Source organism: Bacillus rossius, chromosome 5, assembly GCF_032445375.1.
Source record: "Bacillus rossius redtenbacheri isolate Brsri chromosome 5, Brsri_v3, whole genome shotgun sequence".
NCBI lineage: Eukaryota > Metazoa > Arthropoda > Insecta > Phasmatodea > Bacillidae > Bacillus > Bacillus rossius.
The window spans coordinates 38,258,243-38,282,531 of NC_086333.1; the positions used below are offsets into that span (position 1 = coordinate 38,258,243).

At 37.5% G+C, this 24,289-nt stretch overlaps 1 protein-coding gene across 1 annotated transcript in view; it reads left to right on the forward strand.

Annotated features, from left to right (window-relative positions):
* LOC134531717 (mucin-2-like) overlaps window positions 1-15,194 on the forward strand; it is a 70,059-nt gene extending 54,865 nt beyond the window's left edge. Inside the window, exons 9-10 of the mRNA XM_063367550.1 lie at window positions 3,021-3,971; window positions 13,328-15,194. Coding sequence (XP_063223620.1) covers window positions 3,021-3,971; window positions 13,328-13,584 — 1,208 coding nt within the window. The 3' untranslated portion in view covers window positions 13,585-15,194. The remainder of the gene's footprint in view (window positions 1-3,020; window positions 3,972-13,327) is intronic.
* Window positions 15,195-24,289: the final 9,095 nt, after the last annotated feature.

The following is a 24,289-nucleotide window of genomic DNA, read 5'->3' on the forward strand; positions in this document are numbered from 1 at the left end:
ATTTCTAAGTACCTATTTATTCCGAAAACGTTCTGGAAGTTTCTATAAACGTCTGGAACAATTTAAGAACCTAACATACATGATATCCCATATGTTTTCCGACATTCCAAAATGATTGATAAAACATTTTCTCATATCCATGTAGCAAATCATTTTCGAATGATTTTAACTCAATGCATTCAGCTTTAGATATCTTTTTCATATTATGCCTACAATGGTATTTATGAATACTTTTGACCTTCAATTACTATTTTTCATATCTTGCAACAATACGTAGTCATATAAAAATTTGCTTTGAACCAATGTTTAAATAATATTAAGATGGTTTAAAATATATTCGAATTAATTTTATAGTAATGACGTAATGATATTTTTTATTATTTAAAACCACTGTTTTTTACGGTAATACTTAGTTTCATCAAAAATTGTTTCAGCTTTAGGTTTTAGATAATTAGAATTTTTACAAAAAATTATAATGGATTTGATAGTATACTTACTAAATAAGTTATGATATTTTGTGTCTATCAACCCTTGTTATTTTTATCTTTTTCAGTAGTAGATGGAAACAGGGAAAACTGGCACAATTTCTTTCTTGTGGGACTACGGCTTGGTAGCTTACTTTACTCAGTTGTGGCTTACCAATCGTGAGGACTTGACCATGTTCGGGCGTGTTCGTCTATGGTGGTTTATGATCAGGAGGTCGTTGCCATTTTAGATGAATCCGTGGCCGCTATCTTGGAATCCACAATTTTAGAAAATCTGCAATTATTTAGCTAGAAATTCAGAAAAAAATTCCAAAAATAATCAAAAAAAATTTGTATTGAAATAATTATTGATTTGATTGAATTCCGTCTTTGGTTCGATCCTCGCTCAATGCAAAAATTGTAATTTCAAGTTTAAAAAATTATTTAATAAAATATGGTGAAAAAATCTGGCTGGTCTCTGTCTTGAGTAAACCGATTAGGGATAAGAATTAGTTAGTTCAAGCCAATGCAGAACTAAATGATTATTATATTGCTAACATTAGCAATGTGTCCCTGTAGTAGTGTAAAATTTATGTAATTAACTTTTTTATTTGTAATTTTTGTGGTATTTAATTTCTTGAAAATGTCACTTAAGTGGGAATTTTAATTAAATTAACTGTCTGCATCCACCAAGTATCAAAGCAAAGACATGAATATATTAGTACAATAATTAGTATTTTTTATGATTTTGGCATATTTTCCGAGTTTCTAGGTCAAATATTATGGACAACCAAGACGGCCAACCAAAATGTCATCATAGGCTTACTGGAGGCTGGTAGACTAGGAACCTAATCTGCTTTTAGGACTTTCCACCATAATATTATGTATGCAAGTTTTGTTACTTAAAATTACAATTTTTTGATCTAGCAAGGATCCAAACAAACACTGTAATCGATCGAATCATTCAACTAATTAATTGTTATTTATTTTGATGTATTTTGGAATTTGGGAATTTTTCCCCTAATTTCTAGCTGAATAAATACATATTTCCAACATGGTGGCCAACATGGCTGAAAAGAAGGCGGGTGCACTGACAATAAATAATCACTACACTTTAATGGGTGAACATTAACCTAACATAACTGTAGCGCCCTCTAGCATACAAAACCGATATGTATGATCCAATATGGCAGCCTCCAGCAGACGAAAACAAGAATGCGGACGTGACGTCATATTAGCTGGCGATATATTATATACCATTGCATTAGTGGTCGGAGGTCAGTGTGTCGGTGGTTTCCATGGAGAAAGGATTTGTTGCCATTTTTTTCTCTCTCGCCGAGTTAAAACCCAGGACGCCATGATTTAAGTGCTGTTTTAATTAAAATGTTATAAATTTGTATACAACTTTGTTTTTAATTTTTCCCTATTTTTTTCGATAATAATTACCGGTACGGAACTTCAAAAGGGCGGTTATGATATATTTTCAAAATGGCAAATGTTTTTATTAAAAATTTAATAATTAAATTTTTATAAATTTTAAAATTTTCCCCAAAATTTTCTGATAATAATTACAGATTTTAAAGATGGTGATCCTAACTAAATTTAAATGGTTACGTAACAATTCAAAATGGTGGCTATATTTATCCTAATTGTCAAGGTAATGACCTCGAGGGCTTAGGGTGGCTTGTAAATGAGGAATTTAAGTTGGTTTGAGGACTTTTTAAGCCTCTGGCATTTTTGAGGATTAAAGCGGGAAATTTTACCTCAAAACGAGAATTTTTCCCTCAAAATAAGGAAATTTATATTTTTGCGATTTTGTTTTCATATTTTTCGGTGGAGAATATTTTCTAAAAACCCGTAATTTTGGCGAAATTGGGACAAATTTTGACAAATTTTGAGTCATTTTTGGCAATTTTTGGCAAATTTAAAATGTTAAGGTCAAATGTCAAAGTCAAGGTCATCTAAGATGGCCGCCGTGACGTCACAATCACAGATGGCCAGCCCTTCCTGGTCTCCTCTTCGGAAACCCAGGCACCGAACATACTATTATGTACTACTATTGTGATATTATTTATCGTCTACTACACAAAAATTATTTTTAATTATGACAAATCTAACAGGTACTATTTGTTATTAGTGCTACGAACAGTATTCGAGACAAAAGCATAAAACTGCAATATTACTGCAGAACCTAAAAAATATTGTATTAGGTACAATATGCCTTATGTTTAAACCATTTCCGTATCTACTCTTTTTAGCGCGGTGGCGTTGTAGTTAATGACTGGACTCGCATCCCGGCTCGGCCATCCTGATTTCGAAATGTTCTGGACTGGACAATTGTAGAATATGACTGATTTCCTTTCTCAGTATCTGAACTGTGATGTTTAGTGTATCCATCTTTATTGAACTAACTGTCGACTAGACATTATAACGACATTTTTTAGTGTTTTAGTACTCACACGTCTTGAGCCTAAAAATAGAGATAAATTCAACATATTTTTCTATAAATTGTGTGTCATTGCATAGTACTAAACTAATGAATTTATTCTGTTTCAGCCCTAAACTACTCCATTCCTCCTCTGCCTCTTACCACTACGACTAAATTAAAAAATGATTCAGGATTCACACCTTCATTTTTTATAACCCCTGCACAGTTTTCTCCTACAAAAATATCGGATATTGAGGGGCCATACACAAACACACCACTGCCAAGATACTTTACATCAAGAACACCGGAAAACAGTCACAGCAGTGCATCATCGAGTAAACAAACATGGATGCCATCTCATTTAACGACCGAAGGACCTTCTGTGCACCCTGCATCTATGTATGAACCACCGGTGACCACAGATCAATCATCTGGAACAATAGGTAGGATTTTCTTCAGCTCTGAGCCCGCACAGGTTTTCTCTCCCATCGACACTCAAACAACGCACCACGCCACGACTCGGCCGACTGCCCCAACTCGTCGCTATACAGTCACTGGAGCTACAACCCACCCAACTAGGGTCACCACTCGCCCCACCACTCGAGCTACAACTCGCCCCACCACACGAGCTGCAACTCGCCCCACCACCCGAGCTACAACTCGCCCCACCACCCGAGCTTCAACTCGCCCCACCACCCGAGCTACCACTCGCCCCACCACACGAACTGCAACTCGCCCCACTACCCGAGCTTCAACTCGCCCCACCACCCGAGCTACCACTCGCCCCACCACACGAACTGCAACTCGCCCCACCACCCGAGCTGCAACTCGCCCCACCACTCGAGCTGCAACTCGCCCCACCACTCGCCCCACCACCCGCTTCACGAAACGCACCAACGCCCGCACACCTGTTCTCTTCACCAAGCCAACCCCTCACAAGTGGCCAGCTGTGAGATCACGTGCTACAACAGCGCTGCCAACTGTGCACCGGACAACGCATGCAGCTTTTGAACGCGCAACTGCTTCAAGTACCCGAGCTACTTCCATGCCGGTGACTCCAGGATCGACAACAATGACAGGTAATAACACAGTTTCAAATTGACCTCAGTAAATTTAAGTGAGAACTCGAACTATCAAGAAATTTGATTATACCTATAAAAATATAACATGCATTACAATATAAAGCACGAAAAAAATGCGTGGCTTCACTATGTTTATACTATTTCTACAGAATGTAAGGAAATTTTGGGACATAAATTTAATGTGTAGCAGGGAATGGCAAATGAAGCAATTTCTGTTGAGGAACGTATGTTCGGAAACACAACCCTGCAAAGTTACAGGCGCAAACAGTATCACTCATGTTGACTTTCACGCGCATAAGGCATCACTCCGCTGGCTGAGAGGACATGCGATCGCAGCACAGTGACGTTCAAACGCTCGCGGTGAGCAGGCTGTTAGCCGAGCACAGACGTTAGCAGGGTGTCCACAAGGAAAAAATATTTCGTACCAACTTAGGCGAGAAAAAGTACTAGATTTGAAAGAAAAAAAGTACTAAATTATAATGTTTTATGGTATTAACAATTTAGGAACTTATTATGGCATTGCAATGCTTGAACTTAAATATCACACCACACACACATAAAACCATAGTTTTTAAAAATATTAAAATAATTACTCTTAATAATAAAACATATTGGAGTTACTGTAATATTATTATATTAAAAAGAAAAAAGTACCATATCTGAGCGTAAATGTACTAGACCACTAAAAAACTTATAAAAGTACTAGATCTAGTACGAAAGTACTAACTGTGGACACCCTGGACGTTAGCTGGCTTCGCAGTGCCACGACGAACACGACACGACAGACCTGGCACGCTCAGTAGCCAATGAAATTCAAGGTCACTGTGACGTTGACACGACGAAATGCGCGCCCCGACGGCCTGCAAGAAGTAGATTCCATTTCTAACTTCGTCGTGTCGTGCCGCTAGACGGAATGCAAAACGGAAACCTTACAAAATTACATTTCATAAATATGTATTTACCACTTGGTAGTAAATGTTTATTCTGAAAAATTAAATTTGATTTTACATGTGTGTAACTTTTCACATTTTTAGTGTGGCTTCAAATGTTTCGTTTTAACTCTTCGCAAAGCAAAGAGCATAATTATTTTTCATTCCCTTACTAACATATATAAACTGCTTCTTTGTATGTAAAATAAACTTTATTTCACTTCGTTCTTATGCACTTCAAACTGTTAACAGGAGATAAAAGCTTTATAAAGGGCCCACACTTTTTTTAGTGCGTTATACACTGCAATATATGGACGTATTTGGTATTGAAAGATTTCCCGACAGCCATATTCAAGTTTGTTGTGTTAATGTTGTCGTTACATTGAGACCCTATGCCATTAACTCTGTCGTTTTGGAAAGATGTACAACGTCTAATCGATTTCGTCGTGTCCAGATTATAGTTAGCCATAAGCTTAAGGGGCCCGCCTACATGCAGTGCAAAGTATAAGCTGCAGAGGTTTAACAATTAATTGTTTTTATCGAAACTATTTGACATGCGATTACCGATTTCAGATATAAAAGAGATTAAGGTACCGGGCATGATCCTAAAGTTGTTTAAGATGTCTCAGACATATAGTCGATTAGTAAATGCATGCCGAATAAGCCTAATTAGCGTATTTTCAGAGGCACGCCAAACTCACAGTTTTCATTGCTATTGCGTAAAACCACTTTTGGATAGTGCACCAATCCTTTCTCTTTCGCTGTGTATATAATTTGCACTAGGTCGTATGGTCGTAACGGAAAATTTTGAGAAAAACCGTGATTTCTACGACATGTGCTGCGCGAATGTTTTTCCCGGAATGTGGCGCCGCCACGGCCGCTTGACCTTGGAAGGCACGACGGGAGGAAGGGGGGGTCTCCGCACAGCCACTTCTTCCCATCCTCTTTCACTTGTGCTTCGCTCGCCCGGACTGAATACCCACCCCGGGCTGAGTACACGCGTATTACACAGTTGTGTAGCGGACGAACGGCATGGGAATTCAGCGTGACTACAGGCGGGGACATAAGACAGGTTACGACTGAATGTACCTCGGAAGAAGAACAAAATTATTAAAGGAAGGAAACGCCAAATTGTGGGGAATAAGTAATATTGCATTATAAAAGTGTTATATTCAAATCAAATATTATATGGCTTTGTCAGTTACGTATTTATTTATTTTATTTTATGTGTGCCTATTAATATTTTTAATGGCATAAATTTATATGCAACTAATACTTTTAACCAAAAGATGCATTTTACCACTTAAAAACGTCAAATTGAAATGAAGAATTTGAAGTAAAATGGAAAAAGTATTTAAAAAAAAACTGCAATGGTGAATGAACTTAAGAATAAGAAGAGCCTTTGTGTTTATACATGTGGTTGGGGGGGGGGGGGTGTACTTGGTAAGCAGAATTTGGTGCCAAAGCAATTAGCTAGTCTACAAACTACAAAATTACATAACATGACCAAGGGAGTATTTTATTAAACATCATCGTGAGAGATGTTCCGATTGGTGAGAATATTTTGGCAGCTGGCGGTCTGGCAGTCCGAAATAAAGTTCGATGTGATCCCACTGCTCGACTGGCGACTGCTGGACTGCTGTCTGTGGAACCATTTATCTTCGACTGCCGCCTACTGCATGCCAGTTGACAAACTGCGGACTGCGCATTGTGAATAAGGTCCTAGACGCCGAAACGCCCGACGTCGCCTCTTCACAAGCAAAATAAACTAAAATGTGAACATTTATTTCCAAATGGTTTTATTCTGCAGGCTATAATGACAAAAATCTACTCAGGCATGCAGTCCGACTGCCAGGCTTGGGTTCTTAATGAGAATGTAACGAGAGACGAGTATGCACAAACGATAACTTTTTTCCGCTATGCGTAACACGCTAGCGCAGAGAGGTTTTGGTGACACGACTTCCAGAACCACGTGTTACCCTTGCACGTATGTTGCTAGACTCTGACGTTTCTAGCTTGAATCACTGGAAAAACATAGACGTGTGTACTAATCATACGGCCAATAATAAGTTGCAACATATGCTTTTTATGACTCTTATTATTCTTGTTAGCTGTATAAAAGTTTTTAAATGTGTAGAGGTGTTCCCACTACAAACTATCACGGTAAGCCACGGACAGCCGGCAAAAAACTATTGTGACTGTAGTGACAAGCTTCTATGTCAAAATAAAACTTACACTGTCTCAAATACTACAATGCTTAAGCACGTTTGCAAACACCGAACAGTTTGTAGACTAGCTAATTGCTTTGTCACCAAATTCTGCTTACCAAGTACACACCCCCCCCCCCCCAACCACATGTATAAACACAAAGGCTCTTCTTATTCCTAAGTTCATTCGCAATTGCAGATTTTTTAAAATGCTTTTTCCATTTTATGTCAAATTCTTTATTTCAATTTGACGTTTTTAAAATGGTGAAATGCATCTTTTGGTTAAAAGTATTAGTTGCATATAAATTTATGCCATTAAAAATATTAATAGGCACACATAAAATAAAATAAATAAATACGTAACTGACAAAGCCATATAATATTTGATTTGAATATAACACTTTTATAATGCAATATTACTTATTTCCCACAATTTGTGTTTCCTTCCTTTAATAATTTTGTTCTTCTTCCGAGGTACATTCAGTCGTAACCTGTCTTATGTCCCCGCCTGTAGTCACGCTGAATTCCCATGCCGTTCGGCCGCTACACAACTGTGTAATACGCGTGTACTCAGCCCGGGGTGGGTATTCAGTCCGGGCGAGCGAAGCACAAGTGAAAGAGGATGGGAAGAAGTGGCTGTGCGGAGACCCCCCCTTCCTCCCGTCGTGCCTTCCAAGGTCAAGCGGCCGTGGCGGCGCCACATTCCGGGAAAAACATTCGCGCAGCACATGTCGTAGAAATCACGGTTTTTCTCAAAATTTTCCGTTACGACCATACGACCTAGTGCAAATTATATACGCAGCGAAAGAGAAAGGATTGGTGCACTATCCAAAAGTGGTTTTACGCAATAGCAATGAAAACTGTGAGTTTGGCGTGCCTCTGAAAATACGCTAATTAGGCTTATTCGGCATGCATTTACTAATCGACTATAAGTCTGAGACATCTTAAACAACTTTAGGATCATGCCCGGTACCTTAATCTCTTTTATATCTGAAATCGGTAATCGCATGTCAAATAGTTTCGATAAAAACTATTAATTGTTAAACCTCTGCAGCTTATACTTTGCACTGCATGTAGGCGGGCCCCTTAAAGCGGCTCCGTCCCAACATTTCCTTGATTTTCTTTTAATACTATTTGTAAGCTGGTTATCATAATATTGCTTCATTTTGTAAGTATTTTGCCGTAGTTTGACGCCTTGCAGACTTCTTGTGCCTGGAGTTTCAGTGCGTACCGTAATTGCGGTAGAGAATGTTTTGTTTTGCTTGCCGGCCGCAACGAGGCGCTGCTGTCGAACTGGAGTTGTGCTGCCAATCAGTGTTGCCAACTAAGGGGTATTCCCCCCAGATTTGGGGGTTTTTGATTGCTTATGGGGGCAAAATTTTACATCTGGGGGCTAGGGGGAATTTTGGGGGGTTTCCGCATATCTTGGGGGAAATTTGGGGGAATTACATGTATATTTATGTATGTTTATTTCCGAAGTTTGCTGTATGTTTGCATGTTTCCTAAACTGTTGTTATTGTGTTGTTCAACAATTCAGCATTATTTATGATTTATCTAGTAATCTTACAGTGTTCTTCTGCATTCTGCAAGTGAACAAAAACTAAAATCAGTCTTTTGTGATGTAATTTTGTAGGTAAATCTAGCCTATATTATGCCAAACAAAAAAGTTGATCATAATTATTTGCAGCGATTCAGGCCAGAGTGGTTTTTTGATAATGAACTAAAGGACTGTATCAGGGGCGTTGGGAAGGGGGGGGGGGATCATAGGGATCCATCCCTTCCCGAAATGTGTGGAAGGTTTTTTTTTACCTGAGTTGAGTTTGTGTAATTTGTGTTATTTTAATATTCAAAATCAATAATGTTTACAGCAGAACAATATTCAATGTTATATTATGAAAACTGCTAAAATAGCACCATTTTTCATGTAAAAATCCAAATTTTTCCGGGGGAAGCCTCCGGACCCCCCACTTCGTAAAGGGGGGTGGGTGAATAGCCAAATGTTTTATCCCCCCCCCCCCCCAAAATAAAATCCTGGCTACGCCCCTGGACTGTATTCAGGAAGTTACAGGACAAGTACTACAGCACTGTGGGCAGAGATTCTAGGCTACAGGAATGCATTTGGAATTAATCCATTTCAGAACCTTGCAGAGTTGGCAATTCAGTTCCTTGTTTTGCCGTGGTCCAATGGCGAGCTAGAGAGAGTTTTCAGCCAAATGAATTTGGTTAAAAACCGCCAAAGAAACAAAATGGAAATTGGTATGCTAAATGCGATTTTGTGCGTTCGTGCTGGACTCAGACGTAAAAAGAAATGCTGCAAAGATTACACATTCCCAACTGATGTGCTGGAAAAAATTGGAACGATGGCAGCATATGGTGATGACCCTCCAGCTTCACGGGGAAGTTCATCAAAAGAACCATCTAGTGTGGAAAAATCAACTAGAACTTATTACTTGACTCTGCTACTGAATGAAGATGATTCAGACAATCCGGATCCGATGGCCTGGGACTCTTGGTTAACTGAGTGCTAAAAATGTTTCGAAGTGACTTAGTTTGTGTGTTTGCATAAAAAAATTTCAACGAAAATAGGACTACATTATACAGGTGAGGTGATTTTCCTACATGTGCGTATGCTGTTTAGTTGATAAAACCGTTAAAGTGTTTAGTTCTTGTAATGTTTTTCCTTAAATTAAATTTTTGGGGGTTTTTTGCTTCATCTGGGGGTTTTTCAAGTACCATTTGGGGGGATTGTGTGTCCAGGAGTTGGTAACACTGCTGCCAATGCACGCGGCGCTCTTTGCGCCGTTGGGAGTTGTTTTGGCTGCACGGTTCGCCCGGTATCGGGCGGAACAGACATCGGACTGAGGCGAGACTATCTACCCGAGGGGATCGCACATGCGTGTTACTGCAACTTGCCTGTGCCGTGGCAACGAGATGTTGCGAGAGGACTGCAACAGCGGATTTGCAATTAAAGGAGTCGTCTCACTACCGCTGGGCCATATTACGGGCACGGAACTACTAACATTCTCTCCCTTTTTTATTGCAATAGTGCTACGTTATTTATTGTAGTCTATTGGACTCGCGTGTGATGTAGAGTAGCCATGAGCGCGGCCTAGATGTACCCCGACTCTCGTCGAAATCTATAGGTCATGCACATTCTTAAAGTGTTAGGAGTTTCAACACGCACTCTGAACTCCTGTTTAGTAAAGTTTAAATCTTATGTGATTTAAGCACATGTACATATTCAGAACTATACTTGGAGTACCCGCCAGTCTTGTGATATTTAAATAACTGAACTTAGGCATATGGGATCTAGTGATTTGTTGGCTACCTATAATTTAGACGCTACTGCTGCAGGTATTTTCAAGCAGGCGTCCGCCTCCGAAACTAGCAGTGAATCGCAACATAATTCAGCGTAGTTTTAAAAGCACGCATAAACAGCACTAACTTTATCGAAGATTTATTTAAGTCGAATCTTTTATGACATTTTGTAAATTAAATTACTTAAACTTCCTTGTCGAGAGAACTTTGTTGTTGCATTTAGCTAAGTTACGTAATTTTGTCTAACGAACTATTCGTTTTCAGACTTTAAATAATCATTACTATTTATATATATTTATTATTATTTATATATAGCACTTGGCATGTACAATTTTCACTTTACTCTCCTAGATTGCCAATCACAATATATGTTTTGGTTTTGTGGCAACATGTTTTTAGTAGCTTACTGGTAGCGTGGTGAACCACTGGTTTTAAGACTAGCTATAAAGTTGCCAGTGTAAGCACGTGTAAAGCCATAATCGTGCATTTAATATCCTTTTTGATTTTTTTGACGTGACAATGTCTAATTAATCGATGAACGCCGGCTTCACGCACGGAAAAGTGTCCCGTTACGCAAATTTTTCCGTTACACGGTGTCCCGTTACGCTCATTGTTCCGTTACGCTGTGTTCCGTTATGCTGTCGGCGAGTGCAGTAATAATAGGTTATGTTACAATTGACTAAAAAATTATGGTGATAAATATAATTGATGATAGATATTTGATTACAGATTATTTATTTATATGAAAACTTGTTCATAATTATATTTAAACTTTATAGCTAAACGCCAGTTTTAAAAATTAATTACAAGTCATCTACACGTGAACTGTTTCGTCGACTTTTTATAAAGTGAAGTGAAAAGTTAATGTGGTGTTCATTGCTTATTACAACAACAATTTCGGCAATAAAGGTTAATTATTCTTGCATTTTAAAAATCTGATTACTAGTACTATAATTTCAAGTATTTATTCTTTTATTATTAAAATAAAAATGATTCAATTTTATTCATAAATTATGCAATCATTTCATCAATGTTTTGTTATGAGGTCACGTTAAACTATCGTCCGTAAACTGACTTTACAGACAACCAATTTTTTTTAGTAAAGAATCAAATTTATTCAGTTTACTGCTTTTACTTCAATATCCAGTCAAATTATAAGTTTGTTACTCTGCGCCTGTAGTGTTTTACCGACGCACTGCATCTGATATTTCTTAAACCATTTAGGGATGTCTCACGCGTAGCAACCAGGTGTCTGGTGAACAGCATAGTGGATTATTGGTTGTGGTACATTCACTCGTTTGACTTTGGGTGATTGACGATGTGTTGACAGTTTAATTAGTACGATGCTGCATTTTTTTGACGTCCGGTAACGTCATGACAGACTTTACATTCGCAGAGATGGCCAATAGGCAAATTGTAAAGGTGGAACAGGGAATAGTTTTAACTAACAGAAGAAGTATGCGGTTACCAAGATCACTTTTACAGAATTGTACAGCTTAACCAGCGACTGCCTGAAACTTATAGTTTCGTACCAAGAAGGGTGCTGTACACCAGACTGCGTGTGGCCAACTCTAAACGTCTGCGCCACGCTAGTCCCTTATTGCCACAGAGCGTTTGAACGTCACAATGCTGCGATAGCGCGTCCTGTCAGCCACTGGAGTGGTGTCCGATGCGCGATAAATTCACATTTGCGCGAATCTGTTCGCACCTGTATCATCGCGCGGTTGCGTTTCAAAACATACGTTTTTTTTTTGTTTTTTTTTTTTTTTTTTTTTAGCAAATGGCATTCCCTGCCACGCATTAAATTTATGCCCCGTAATTTCCGAGCACTCGGTATTTTATACAGTTCTGCTCTGCCTACTGAAAAATGTTTTAGACAACACAATACACAATAGTTTAAGCACGTGCCAAAATCCGACTTCATCGCCGCTACACAACTTCCACAGCTCCAGCCAGGGCCGGTGTGCAAGGTAAATGGCGCCCTAGGCGAAAAACCTTAATTGCCCCTCCCCCCCCCCCCCCCCCAACCGGGCCGGACACCCAAAAAAAAAATCCTTGCCTCAAAATACATCATGTAGGCTAAGCCTAAGATTTTGTCAACAATCAAATGTAAGCAGGGTTTTTTTTTTCCTTTTTTATTTATTACAAATCATAAACAGGTCACCGTGGACTTTAAATAATTACTTATAACAATATAAATATTCCAAACTGTTACAAAAATCCATTTTCATCTAGTTTCAATAATCGTTAAACATATGATATGAGCTGTTGTGTGTCGTGCTGCGCCGCCCCCAGCTACTTGGCGCGCTAGGCGGTTGCCTAGTTCGCCTGTATGGACGCGCCGGCCCTGGCTCCAGCAGAGCTCTCAGTGATGCCTGTAGCCTCGCGCTGGACAGCACCTTCAGCAACACCGGGACGAAGGCCGGCATTAGGGCGGGCACGCCGGGCTACAGGTGCTGGCATCAGGGCCGGCAATCGCCATTTATTGTTCTGTTTCAAACGTGAACATTAATCGTACAAGTAAAATTAAATTTTTTTTTTATATCTCTTAACTTAATGTGCTAGTCAATGCCTAGTTCAATTCATGATTTCCTGTTAGAAGAATATTTCAAATATTTTATTGATTATTCCGGAAATTTTATCTTAAGCATTTATAAAACTGACCCGAGAATAATTTATCCGGATAGAATATCAAAAATAAGGTAAAAAAAATTAGCAAAACCATCGTCGAAATTTGATTCATAGGTTGGGTTAATAATGTTTTCTTTTGAAAGAGTTTTTTTTTTTTTCTAATTTTTCGCGGGAGAGCCTCCGCAAAGGTAAACAGCCCGGGGTCCCGCTAAAGGGTTGTGGTGGCAGACGTGCGAGTGTCGGAACCCGCCCCGACGTGTGTCCGCAGGCTTGCTGGTGCCGCGCATCTCGGCCGAGCAACGGAAAGAGAAGTCGGCGCTGCCGCTGGCGCTGGGCGGGACGGTGGCCGCCATCTTGTCGTGCGTGTGCGCGGCCGCGCTCGCCTTCGCGGTGCTGAGGCGCAGGCGCCGCAACAGACGCCGCGACGACCTGTCGGACGACTCGGACGTGCGCTTCCTCACGGCGGACGAGATCCTCGACTTCACCCTGGCCACGCCCAAGGAGTACCGCGACGACGACGTCTGAGCGCCCCGCCCACATGCCCGCCCTCGAGAGCCTTTCAGCCGTGGACCTGTTCTTGTATCGTGCACAGGACTGCCCGAACACACTGTTCCTAACATAAGAACGCGCGTTTGCCTTCAAATGGTAGGCCAGCGAACATGCGCCGTTGTTTAAATTAACAATTTTAGGGACAATTTTTACGTATAACAATTTAACACTTAATTAAAGCAATAGGTACACAAAGTTATGAGAAACTCGCCAACTGTGCCAGCCATTACACCTTTTTTTATACAATTCTATTGGCAAATAAACCGTTCAGCATAAGACACAAAAAAAAATCTTATATCGTCCCGAATGCAGTTGACACGTACCTAGTTGAGATTACAAACTCTTGTATCACTTTGTACATCTGAGTTTGGATTCAGTAGGTGTTTGATATCCAGCGAATAGTCCACTTAATTGTTTACTGCAAAAAAACGAGGAAAAAAAATAATTTTATAAATTTTAATTAAGCTTATATTTGCTAGGTAAAACTGATTATGAATTTTCTGTAACAAAAATCGGTCTTCATGATATCAGCAGTCCAATCACTACGTTAGTTGTTTCCTTACGTTAGTGGTCCATGCACCACCCCCACAGCATGAATCCTCCTCAGTTTCGATGTTCTGAAACCCTGATGACGGCATGGGCGATCACACTAGATGGCATGGGCCCTGTCCACCAAGGTCGGGGTGAACCCATTGTCCCGCTTCTATTCGGACCCGCGCTGGCCCATTTCGTTTTTAATTCCGTTGTTAGATATACGGACGTTACTGGTGAAAAGGAAAATTTAAAGTGCTGGTCAATACAATATCCAGGTCATGATGTCGTATAAGAAAACATTTCTTAGATGTTATTGCCTTACATCATAATAACCCGATTTTACCGTAATTTAATCGTTAGAATATTTTAAGCCAAACCGAGAATAATTTTTTTTCTCAGGAAAGAATACAAAAACATTTATCGAGATAAATAAGCAAAAGCAATAATGAAATTTAAGTTCCAGATTGGCTTTAAAAATTTGTTTTGAAGAGTTTATTTTTCAAATTTTCAAATGTTATGCCAGTGCTCCGCGAGGTGATGTCCATCGGAAGTTATGGGTTGAATGAGTTGAGGAGGATGAATTTTTTTATAAGTTAGCATGAAAAAACAGCACTGTTGACTGAATTTTTGTGACTCAAAGAGGTACGAATACTTTGAAGCGAAGTTTATAACTAATCTTTTGAAATTCTGTTCTAAAATTTGCAAATATCACAGTTATTAATAAAAAACAAATAAACCGTTGTGTATCGTTGCTTTATTTCATTACTAAAGCTTTTATAAAACAAAAACGTTGCCCATTCCTGAACTTGGATTGGGAAAGTGTTAAACGTTACTGCATAAAGTGGTGAGTTTTAAATACAAAACCAAACCCAGTTGTGCGGAAAATGTAAAACACTATTTATGTATCGTTTGTATGTTAATGGATGAGCGTGTGTTTTTCGACATTCTTAATATTTATGTGGTTTTCTGCAATTCATATAGTTTGATACTAAACTTGTGTAGATAGTTACTTTGTATATACCTCACAACAGATTAAATTGGTCTAAAAGTTTTGTAACTATTTTTATTCATACCGAATAAAATTATGTATTTTTATAGCCAATGAGATCAAAAGTGTTATTTTTATGGCTGTGATTTCAATGCACCAAATTGTTGAAAACCTGTATTCTATAGTTTTAAGTCTGTCAGCCAGTGAAATATGAGAGTGGAGGGATAATGTTCATGTTATATCCCTACAGTTTTAAACAGTTATCAAACGGTTGCACTTAAGATATGGAAATTAATAGAAAAAATGTTAGAAAGATTAGCATCCACAACTTTAAACATGTTAATTGGAATATACTGGTGAGTACATTAGTTTATAATATTTAAGTTTGTCTTCTTATAAGTCAATTTCTGTTTGGGCAAAGTTATGTATCTGTTGTTCATGAATATAGCAAATGAACACTTTTAAATATCTAATGTGAAGACATACGTTTCACTTATTCTGGATAGATATAAAGTGGCTTGTTTTAGTCATGTTGGATATAAAATTATATTATTTTGGGGACTGTCTCTCTCAACTCTCATTTTTATGAGTGTTAAAGAATGATTGGTCTTAGTAAATAAATTCCTGGAGGAGCGTCTTATCATATTATTGTCATCAGAATTCAAAAATTGCTATCAGTCAACACTCATTTTATCAAGTGAGACCTAAATTTTTAAGAGTTAGAGTAGTCAAATTGGTTTTTAATTGATAAGTATAGATATTTCTTTGAAATAAAAAGATTTCTAAGTGAATTCTAAAATTTTGCTAGAAAACTATATTGCACTATCTATCGTCTGGCCTCGTAAATTGTTTGAGCGTAATTTAAAACAACTTAGAACTGAAAATAAAATTTAAAAAATCTGTTGTGTGTCTGCTACAAAGCCTGAAGCTAAAGATGCAAAAAAATTTAAATAATTTAAATTAGTGATGAAACGGATATCCAGTAACTATCCGGTATCCGGCCTATCAGGCCTAAATTTACTATCCGGCCGAATACCGGATAATAAGCTAGTATCCGGGCGGATACCTGATTTTAAATAAAATTTATAAAATATATATATAAAATCTAAGTACTTTATTTGAGTCACATAACAAATATTACCACCATATTTTCATTTTACAACAACAAAAAATTAGTACTAGTACTGCAAAAAGGGCAAATTACGGTGAATGAATACCAATTTCTTGATGTAAGTTTTTGGACATACGCCATTGCTAAAACTTACATCAAGTCATGCACTCCCATTGCACAAATCTTTTAAAGATAACAATACCAATTTCACTGCATTATGAGGCAACAAAAGGTTTCGCTTGTCTTCGTAGACACAGCCAGCTTCAGAAAAAAAGTATTTCGCTGTACACGCTGCTGCAGGGTGCTTGGAAATTTATAGCGGAGTAAAGCTTGTTCTAGGAGTCTGATGAATCCGGTTCTTTCTACTAACGATGGATAATGGCTCGTTTTCTAGTGCAACCATTTCTGCTGTTAAATAATGGTATTTCTTGTCTTTTGCGTTATTTACGTCCCAAAGCATTTTCCTTCCGAACGATTCTGTTATAGTCAATTGCTTTTTTGCCGATACTGAAGACGAACTTGCCCCGGAATGGCTAAAGGCACTGTAGTAGGCACGACAGAGGCTGGGTCTTTATTCAGTGCACAGATTTCATCTGGATGTTTTGTTTTATATGATTTTTCATGGCAAAAGTACCTAGAAAAGATAGGATACCTACTACAAGTCCAATGCCATTTGCATGTAGCAAAAAAAAGCCTGGATTTGTGGCGAAACAATTCATGACTTTGCACCACGTTAATGCACCTGCTAACACTGCATTGCTTGTTCGTAAATTTGTGGCGAAAAACATTAATATAATGATGCCTCAGCCTCCATATTCGCCGGACATAGCCCCGTGTGTTTTTTTTCTGTTCCCAAAAATAAAGAAAACCTTAAAGGGCCGTCGTTTTGCAAGCATAGATGAGATTAAAAGCACTTCACTGAAAGAGCTAAATAATATCCCAAAGATCGAGTTCCAGAAATAATTCGAGAATTGGAAGAAATGTAAATATCTAATGTGGACTATTTTGAATGTGATGATATTAATGTAGACGAATAAGTAAACTTCTTTTGAGAAAAATAAATTTCCCATTACTTTTTGAACACACCACATCCCCAAGCTTAAAGAAAGTAAGGATATTTAATTTTCATAATACTGGACTGTACCTCATAAAGTTTCGAGAAATGAAGTAATGACACATTTAAGATTTCGTAGACAGACATAAAGTTGTTGTGCATAGTGATAGACTAAAATGACTGAAAAGCTCTCCTGAGCAAGCCGTCAGGCCGCCATGACAAAGGCAAAGTAGTAGCCTATGTGAGGAAGATATTTCTTCAGGTGAAGATTATATTGAGGAATTAAATGATAATAATAATAATGTCAGTGACTTCGAGTAGGACAAGGCGCCTAAGTTACGACACATTATACACGAAACAGCACAAGTAGAAGTCTGTGTATAAATGACGAGAATATAGAAGCTCTAAATAATGATGATATTGATGATCAAAATGTTGTAAATGACATTGAGATTTACGTATGGGAACCATCACGATATTTTGTGAGTAAAATAAAAAAAACCTGTAGATAAAAATATTTGTTGATAATTTATGTTCCGGAGCAAAAAAAACGCCTCAACAGTGGAACAATTTTTAAAATTTATGAGTATTTTATATTAGCAGAAATCTTTTAGGGACATAGCTAAAAGATGGGTAAAATGGTTTACATTACAGATCAAATGATAGGCTCTGGCATAATATTGGTTCAAGAGAATGACACCTTGCTTATAGGAGATAGATGGACGATCATGTTGGATCGCCACATAAAGGATTTTGAGGCAGCTCTCGTAGAATTCAGGAGAGAACTCGTTTATATTAAAGCAGCTGATAAGGTAGTAGAAAGTTCGCTTTCAGTTGCTAATTGATGAATCCTATAACTATAAAAATAATTAAATTCATCTCTTTTGAGAGATCTATTGTTACCGAATGCATAAATAACCATTCATAAATTAATTAATGAACTGTAGAATGAGATCTCTCATTTAAATTGATTTTACACATTTCTCAGAAGACAGAAAAACGAGGTTTAATTAATGGAGGTGGTTCAATTTTGAAGTTTTTATTTGGTACATTTGACAATAAAGATTACAAGTTATACTCATGAATTAACAAATCAAATAAAATTAATAGAAGGAAATATAGTTCATTTTATGCAAAACATCTTACAGTTATAACTGGTTTAAATGCAAAGTTTGAGAAAAATAATAAATACATACCGATTTTGGCGAACCGATGAACTCAAACTTTAAGGTGGTTTATTACAACCTGCGATTTCGACATTAAAAAATATATTATTCGAAAAAATCTTATAAGAGAATTATAAATAGGTCTTGATATATGTAAGCAATAAATAAGAAGAGAAAAAAAACTTTTGATATTATTTAAAAAATGTTTGATTACCTATTATTTCTAAATGTAATGGCTCTTAATTTACTGTCAAGTATTACATTGGTTTCATTTACATAATTTGATGAGATGTATGGATAGTATGAAATGTCTACCATGCGCATGCTCTTGCAACAGTAACAAGTATTCAGGTTATTATTGAATTTCCTTTGTAATCCACAAATCGTTATTTCGCAATTTATTGAGTTTACACTTATTTTCTACTTGTGAGGAAATATTAAAGAAATTTATGCAAATCATACCAAGCCACCTATTCATAGCTTTATCTGAGAATAGACAATTTTATGTGTTAATGACATAACAAGGTTGCAAAACCTTAAATAGGTAGTGATATAACAAGCCCAGTAAAAATACCTACCTTTTCGATTAATATTACAAATTGTTTAGCTAATTTGTTAGTGTCAAACATGAAAGACCAATATACGTTGTATAAGATAGAAGTTATATGCGATGAATTTCTTCCTGTATTTATGTGTTCAATGAAAGGTAATAGTGGGTTTTAATCAGTTTCTGAAATGATTAAAATAATGAGAGATAGTCTAAATGATGCTAAAGATAAGAAAATAGAATAGAGTTGAATCGAGGCACAAGGAGTGATGTCCCAGGTGAGTGGTTGTAGCATAATTAGTGATATGATTCAGTTTTTATCTTACAGTAACATGGTTACACGTTTTAAAATTCGAAACCGGACACAGGTAAGTTCAATAATAACATAAAGTTATTTTAAGTGCGGTGGAGAGACAGCTTCCTCTTCCACAATTGAGGATCTCAGAATCAATTTAACTAAAATCGTAAATGATGGACTTACTGTATTAAATAATTTATTTTAAAAAATAAGACACATCCAGAGTAATGAGATTATCGAGGAATGTATTTCTATTGCCATGTCTGTTATAAATATAATGATTTGCTTGAGTTGCATATTCATAATATATATGATCTTCCACGGACGTCTTCGTAAGTTGGTTGCACAATGTTTGATGTAAATCCGAGTCAAACAGGAGGAGACTTCAACCAAGATTTCAGTAGAAGAAAATGACATCGAACTGTACTCTAGCTCAAGTACCTACTGTTCCTCCAAATATTCCATTTTACCTGAAGAAAATTCCTTCATCTACACATTTTATTAATAATTTAGTGCAACACCACAAAATAAGTCAATGAGTGATAAAAAGCAAAGTAAAAGTTTTATTTAATGCATATTGTATGAGACTTAATACATTAAAAATATAAATTATTGTTTGAATATAGAATTAATCGATATGTATATAACATAAATATTCTATGTTTAAATTAATGCTCACTAATGGTTGTGACAAAAATATAAAAGAACTAGCTGCAATACCCGACGTTGCCCGGGCTGAACACAGGGTGAAGGGGACCTTTTTCGAAATCAGATGTAGTTAGTAATTGTCTTCTTAATTTGAATGTCAAGTGTGAAAATTAATTTATATCACTTTCAGATCCCGACAGACATTGTTCTGCTAGTTTATAGTTATTTACCTGGTCTGTATGTAATTTAGACTTTATAAAGCAATATAGAAAAAAGCTGAAAAATAAGAGATTACTAATATTGAAAAGATTTCATTATCTAGCTAATGCTCGGCCTGCATTGCAATGCCTCATTCAGTTTTGTTTTGTAATATGTTTGAAGTAGTTCCACATATACAAATCATCTATCCATATCTCTATATATATTCATCTCTATCTACATCTATATACATCTATGTATCTCTCTATCTCTATTTATCTCTTTATATCTACATACCTATATACTTCCCACTATCTCTATATCTTCTATATATAAGTCTCTATATAGCTCTATACATCTATAGGTATATCTCTTTATCTAACCCATTTCATTCTCTATACATCGCTCTATCACAACTTATCTCTCCGTCTCTATACATATCACTCTATCTCTGTCTCTCTTTTATATTTAAATCAATTGTGTCATGCATGCGCACTTATACAACAAAAACAGACAAAGTGCCGTGAATGAAATAAACACATTTTTTGACACGATTCGTGCTCCAACTATTGAAAAATAGTTATACCATCTCAGTAACCTTCATGGGCATGCGCATAAAAAATCACCAAAATATCATCGCAATCGGGTGAATGGTATAGGAACGCATACGGCACAAACAAACGAAAATTAAAGACATGACAAACGCATCAAATGATGGTGCGTTAAAAATTCAAGGCAACTCTATCTATTGACGAAGTTAAGAACAAAACTTTTATTAGCGCCTTTATTTTTCTAGCCGCTGCGAGCTCCACTAAGCGGACTGGTTTCACCAAGGAGAAAAATATTAATTTGCCAGACCTTACTATGTGTATGATCGTGTGTCAGACATAGAAAATTGACACTCACTCACTCATTCAAATTGAATTGAAACTAGTATCTTTTCATTACTTTCACATCAAGAAGCCATCGCTACAAGTCAGCACAGCTCCGCTCACATCCAAAGAATTCCAGGCTCCAGGCGAATGCAATAGGAAGTGCTACATACATTAGCGGCAGATAGAGACTTCTCTCAGCCATGTCAGAAGACATCAATTTCCTAACTGCAAGTCACAGTAATAGGAAAATTATTTACATTTTATTTCTGCTGACTTTTGAAATAACAAGCCACTCTCACACTTCATGACTCGACCATTTTAGCTTTACCGATAGCTATACTGCAGAATTTTCAACTTGTTCTAAAGATGTGTATATTAGTAGCACATCTTTTACAAAGGGCAGAGTGATGTTAATACCCTGCGAATGGCCCCATGGCTAATCCAAGGCCGAATTCGCAGTTACTGCAAGATTCTGCTAGCTTGTGAACTTCTCATTGTTGAGCAAAGATAACTTCTCGTCCAAGCCAGCATTGTTCTTGTCAATACGTTTGCTCCTGAATATTCTTGACAATATTATGATTGTTTTCTCCGTGTGCTTCCAATTATTCTTGACAATATTAATATGGTTTTCTCCGTGTTCTTGCGATCATACCTGGGGTTTCTCCAAGTACTTCTGGTTCTTTCTGATAAACCGATCTCTCCATGAAGGATATTTACCTAACGAGTCATGACATTTTATTTGAAGTTACATCTAATTCGTGAATTTCTGCTACTAAATCAGCACTTGCAATTTTTTTTACCAGGTGGGATTCAAAAAATAAACAACCATTACTCAGTCAAATAATATACCATGAGACATCTTTGAAGCACTGACTGCAGCTGTCAAAGCTATAGAAGAAAGAAATAAACTCGTCAAGCAGTTAAATGCTATGGCATTCTATATGCAACACTCCATGACCGACTGAAATCGGGTAATGTTTCGCAAGTTAATTTAAGACGACCACCAATTTTTTAACACTGCCCAGGAAAATTAGATTGCAGATCATGTAATTCTTCTGTCATAATTGCTTTATGGAATTACAATGACATACCTCAGAAAGCTAGCTTTTTTCTTTTGCTGAGAAACTGCAGATTCCACACAATTTCTGCATGTCAAGTAAGTTGGCCAGAGGGGATTGGCTGGAAGGTTTCATGCATATCACTTCGACAACCACAGGCAACAGGCATAAATAGTATTACAGCTTTCAATAAAGATGAAGTTAAATTGTTTTATGATAATTTGGAAGGCCAGATGTTAAAGAAAAATTTTTACATGACAGAATCTTTAACGTAGATAAGACTGGCATTAGTCCTGTCCAAAATCCAGGAAAGATACTCGCCAAGAAAGGGGAGAACAGAGTTGGAACAGCAGTCAGCTGGGAAATGGGAAGAAATGTGACAGTTGCATGTGCAATGAGTGCTAGTCGTTCTTCCGCACCACCAATGTTTATCTACCCGTCAAAGGCTGAGCAAGATTATGAAGAGAGGTGTTCCCCCAGGTTCTTTATATCAGTGCTCCGAGTGAGGATGTCAAGATGAAGGTCGTGACAATGAATTTTGGTATAAGTGCACTTCGTGCTCAGAGTGGGCTCATGCAGAGTGCACTGGTTTTGATAGACCCGTCAATAATGTTTGTGACTATTGTCAGTGATAAACACCAGTCGCTCATTAACTACTTGATTTTATCAGCTATAATTTATATATTCCACATTTTCATAATTTTTAATTTTTCTCAGAAAATATTTTTTTGTTGAAAATAAAGTAATTTTTTCCATTTGCTACTATAGTGTGCTGTGCGTTTATTTGTGCTATTAAAATTAGTAAAGCGACAACTATGTGGCCAGAAACATTAAAATTGTTTGTTAAACATTAAATATCGGAATTACTCACATGTTGGGGTAATTCCGACCAAATCTATGACTTAAAAAAACATATTTTTGGTTTCAAACCAACATTAATTACTTTATTTTTAATATCCAAAAGCCATGAAAAAATATAGCACAGTATATATTCTGTTTGGTGTTGCACGTGCAAACGAGGCGACTACCTCAGCGATGCTAGCAGGAAGGATTGTGTGCGGTCTCATGTGATAGACGGCACAGTTTCCAGGTTCACAACAATCTAATAGCTGCTGAGTCGGTTCGTAGGACACAGGAAAGTGCGCAAACCGCTAATGCTGAACGCCTCCATCACAGGTTTCTGTATATGTACGTAGATACCCGGCATCCCAGTAGCTGTACTCGACACTGCTGAAGCTAGGTCGTACACTTACATACACATTAGCAGGATGAAATGTAAACATCTTCTTACAGGTCGAACGACAACTGAAGGCACGAACGTACTGTATGTACGAAATTTATATATGCAGGCTCCTACTAACACTGTGTGTACCATTTCTGCATTAGCTGCGAGTTTGTACAGGCACAGACACGTTCAAACTTGTCATGTAGCTGCACATCGTATATTGCACTAAGCTTGCGCAGGGAAGGACAGCCATAGTCGGTCTGCAGGTCTACAATTTCAACAGGGGCTTCACACAGATCTCGTAGCCATTTCCTCTGTTCAGGTCCGGCAACGTATATTGTTTCGTTTTGAACTAGTAAATCTTTCAGTGTGTTTTTCACTTGGTGGTATGGGATTTTTCCTTCATCCCACTCCAGGCCATGGTAGTATTTACATAACCATTCGTTTGGCCGTTTACTTTTTTCGTCTAGTAATATCCAAGGATACGGGGTCGGAAGCTGCGAGTTCGAGTCTTGTCTCTGGAGGTGACGCTAATTTATTTGAGAACAAAGCCGTTTTGGCTCTGGAAACCTTGCAGATTGTAGTACATCTTGTCATTAGCAATGCTCGGTCGTAACTGAATTATTATCGCAAACGAAACAGTATTTATGTCAGAATTTTCACAAGTTTGTCTCGACAATTGTACGATGCAAGCCGATCGTGAAGTATCAGACAAAAAGCAAAGGTGTTTGTTGGAATATTTCCACTAGTCGTTATCTCGATCCTACAGTCCATGATGTTTGAATTTATTCAATCATCCTGTTTGGAAACATCAAACACCATTAACGGAGCCTTGTTCTTGAAACTGTCGGGACTCAGTATCGGTGACTGTCTCCGCCCATAGTATGCTTGCTGAAACTTGGCGTACATTTGATATGCGAGAAGAAATCTTCCACTTTCAAAGTCCATGTTCATATCAACAAATGGATAGCTTTCGCTG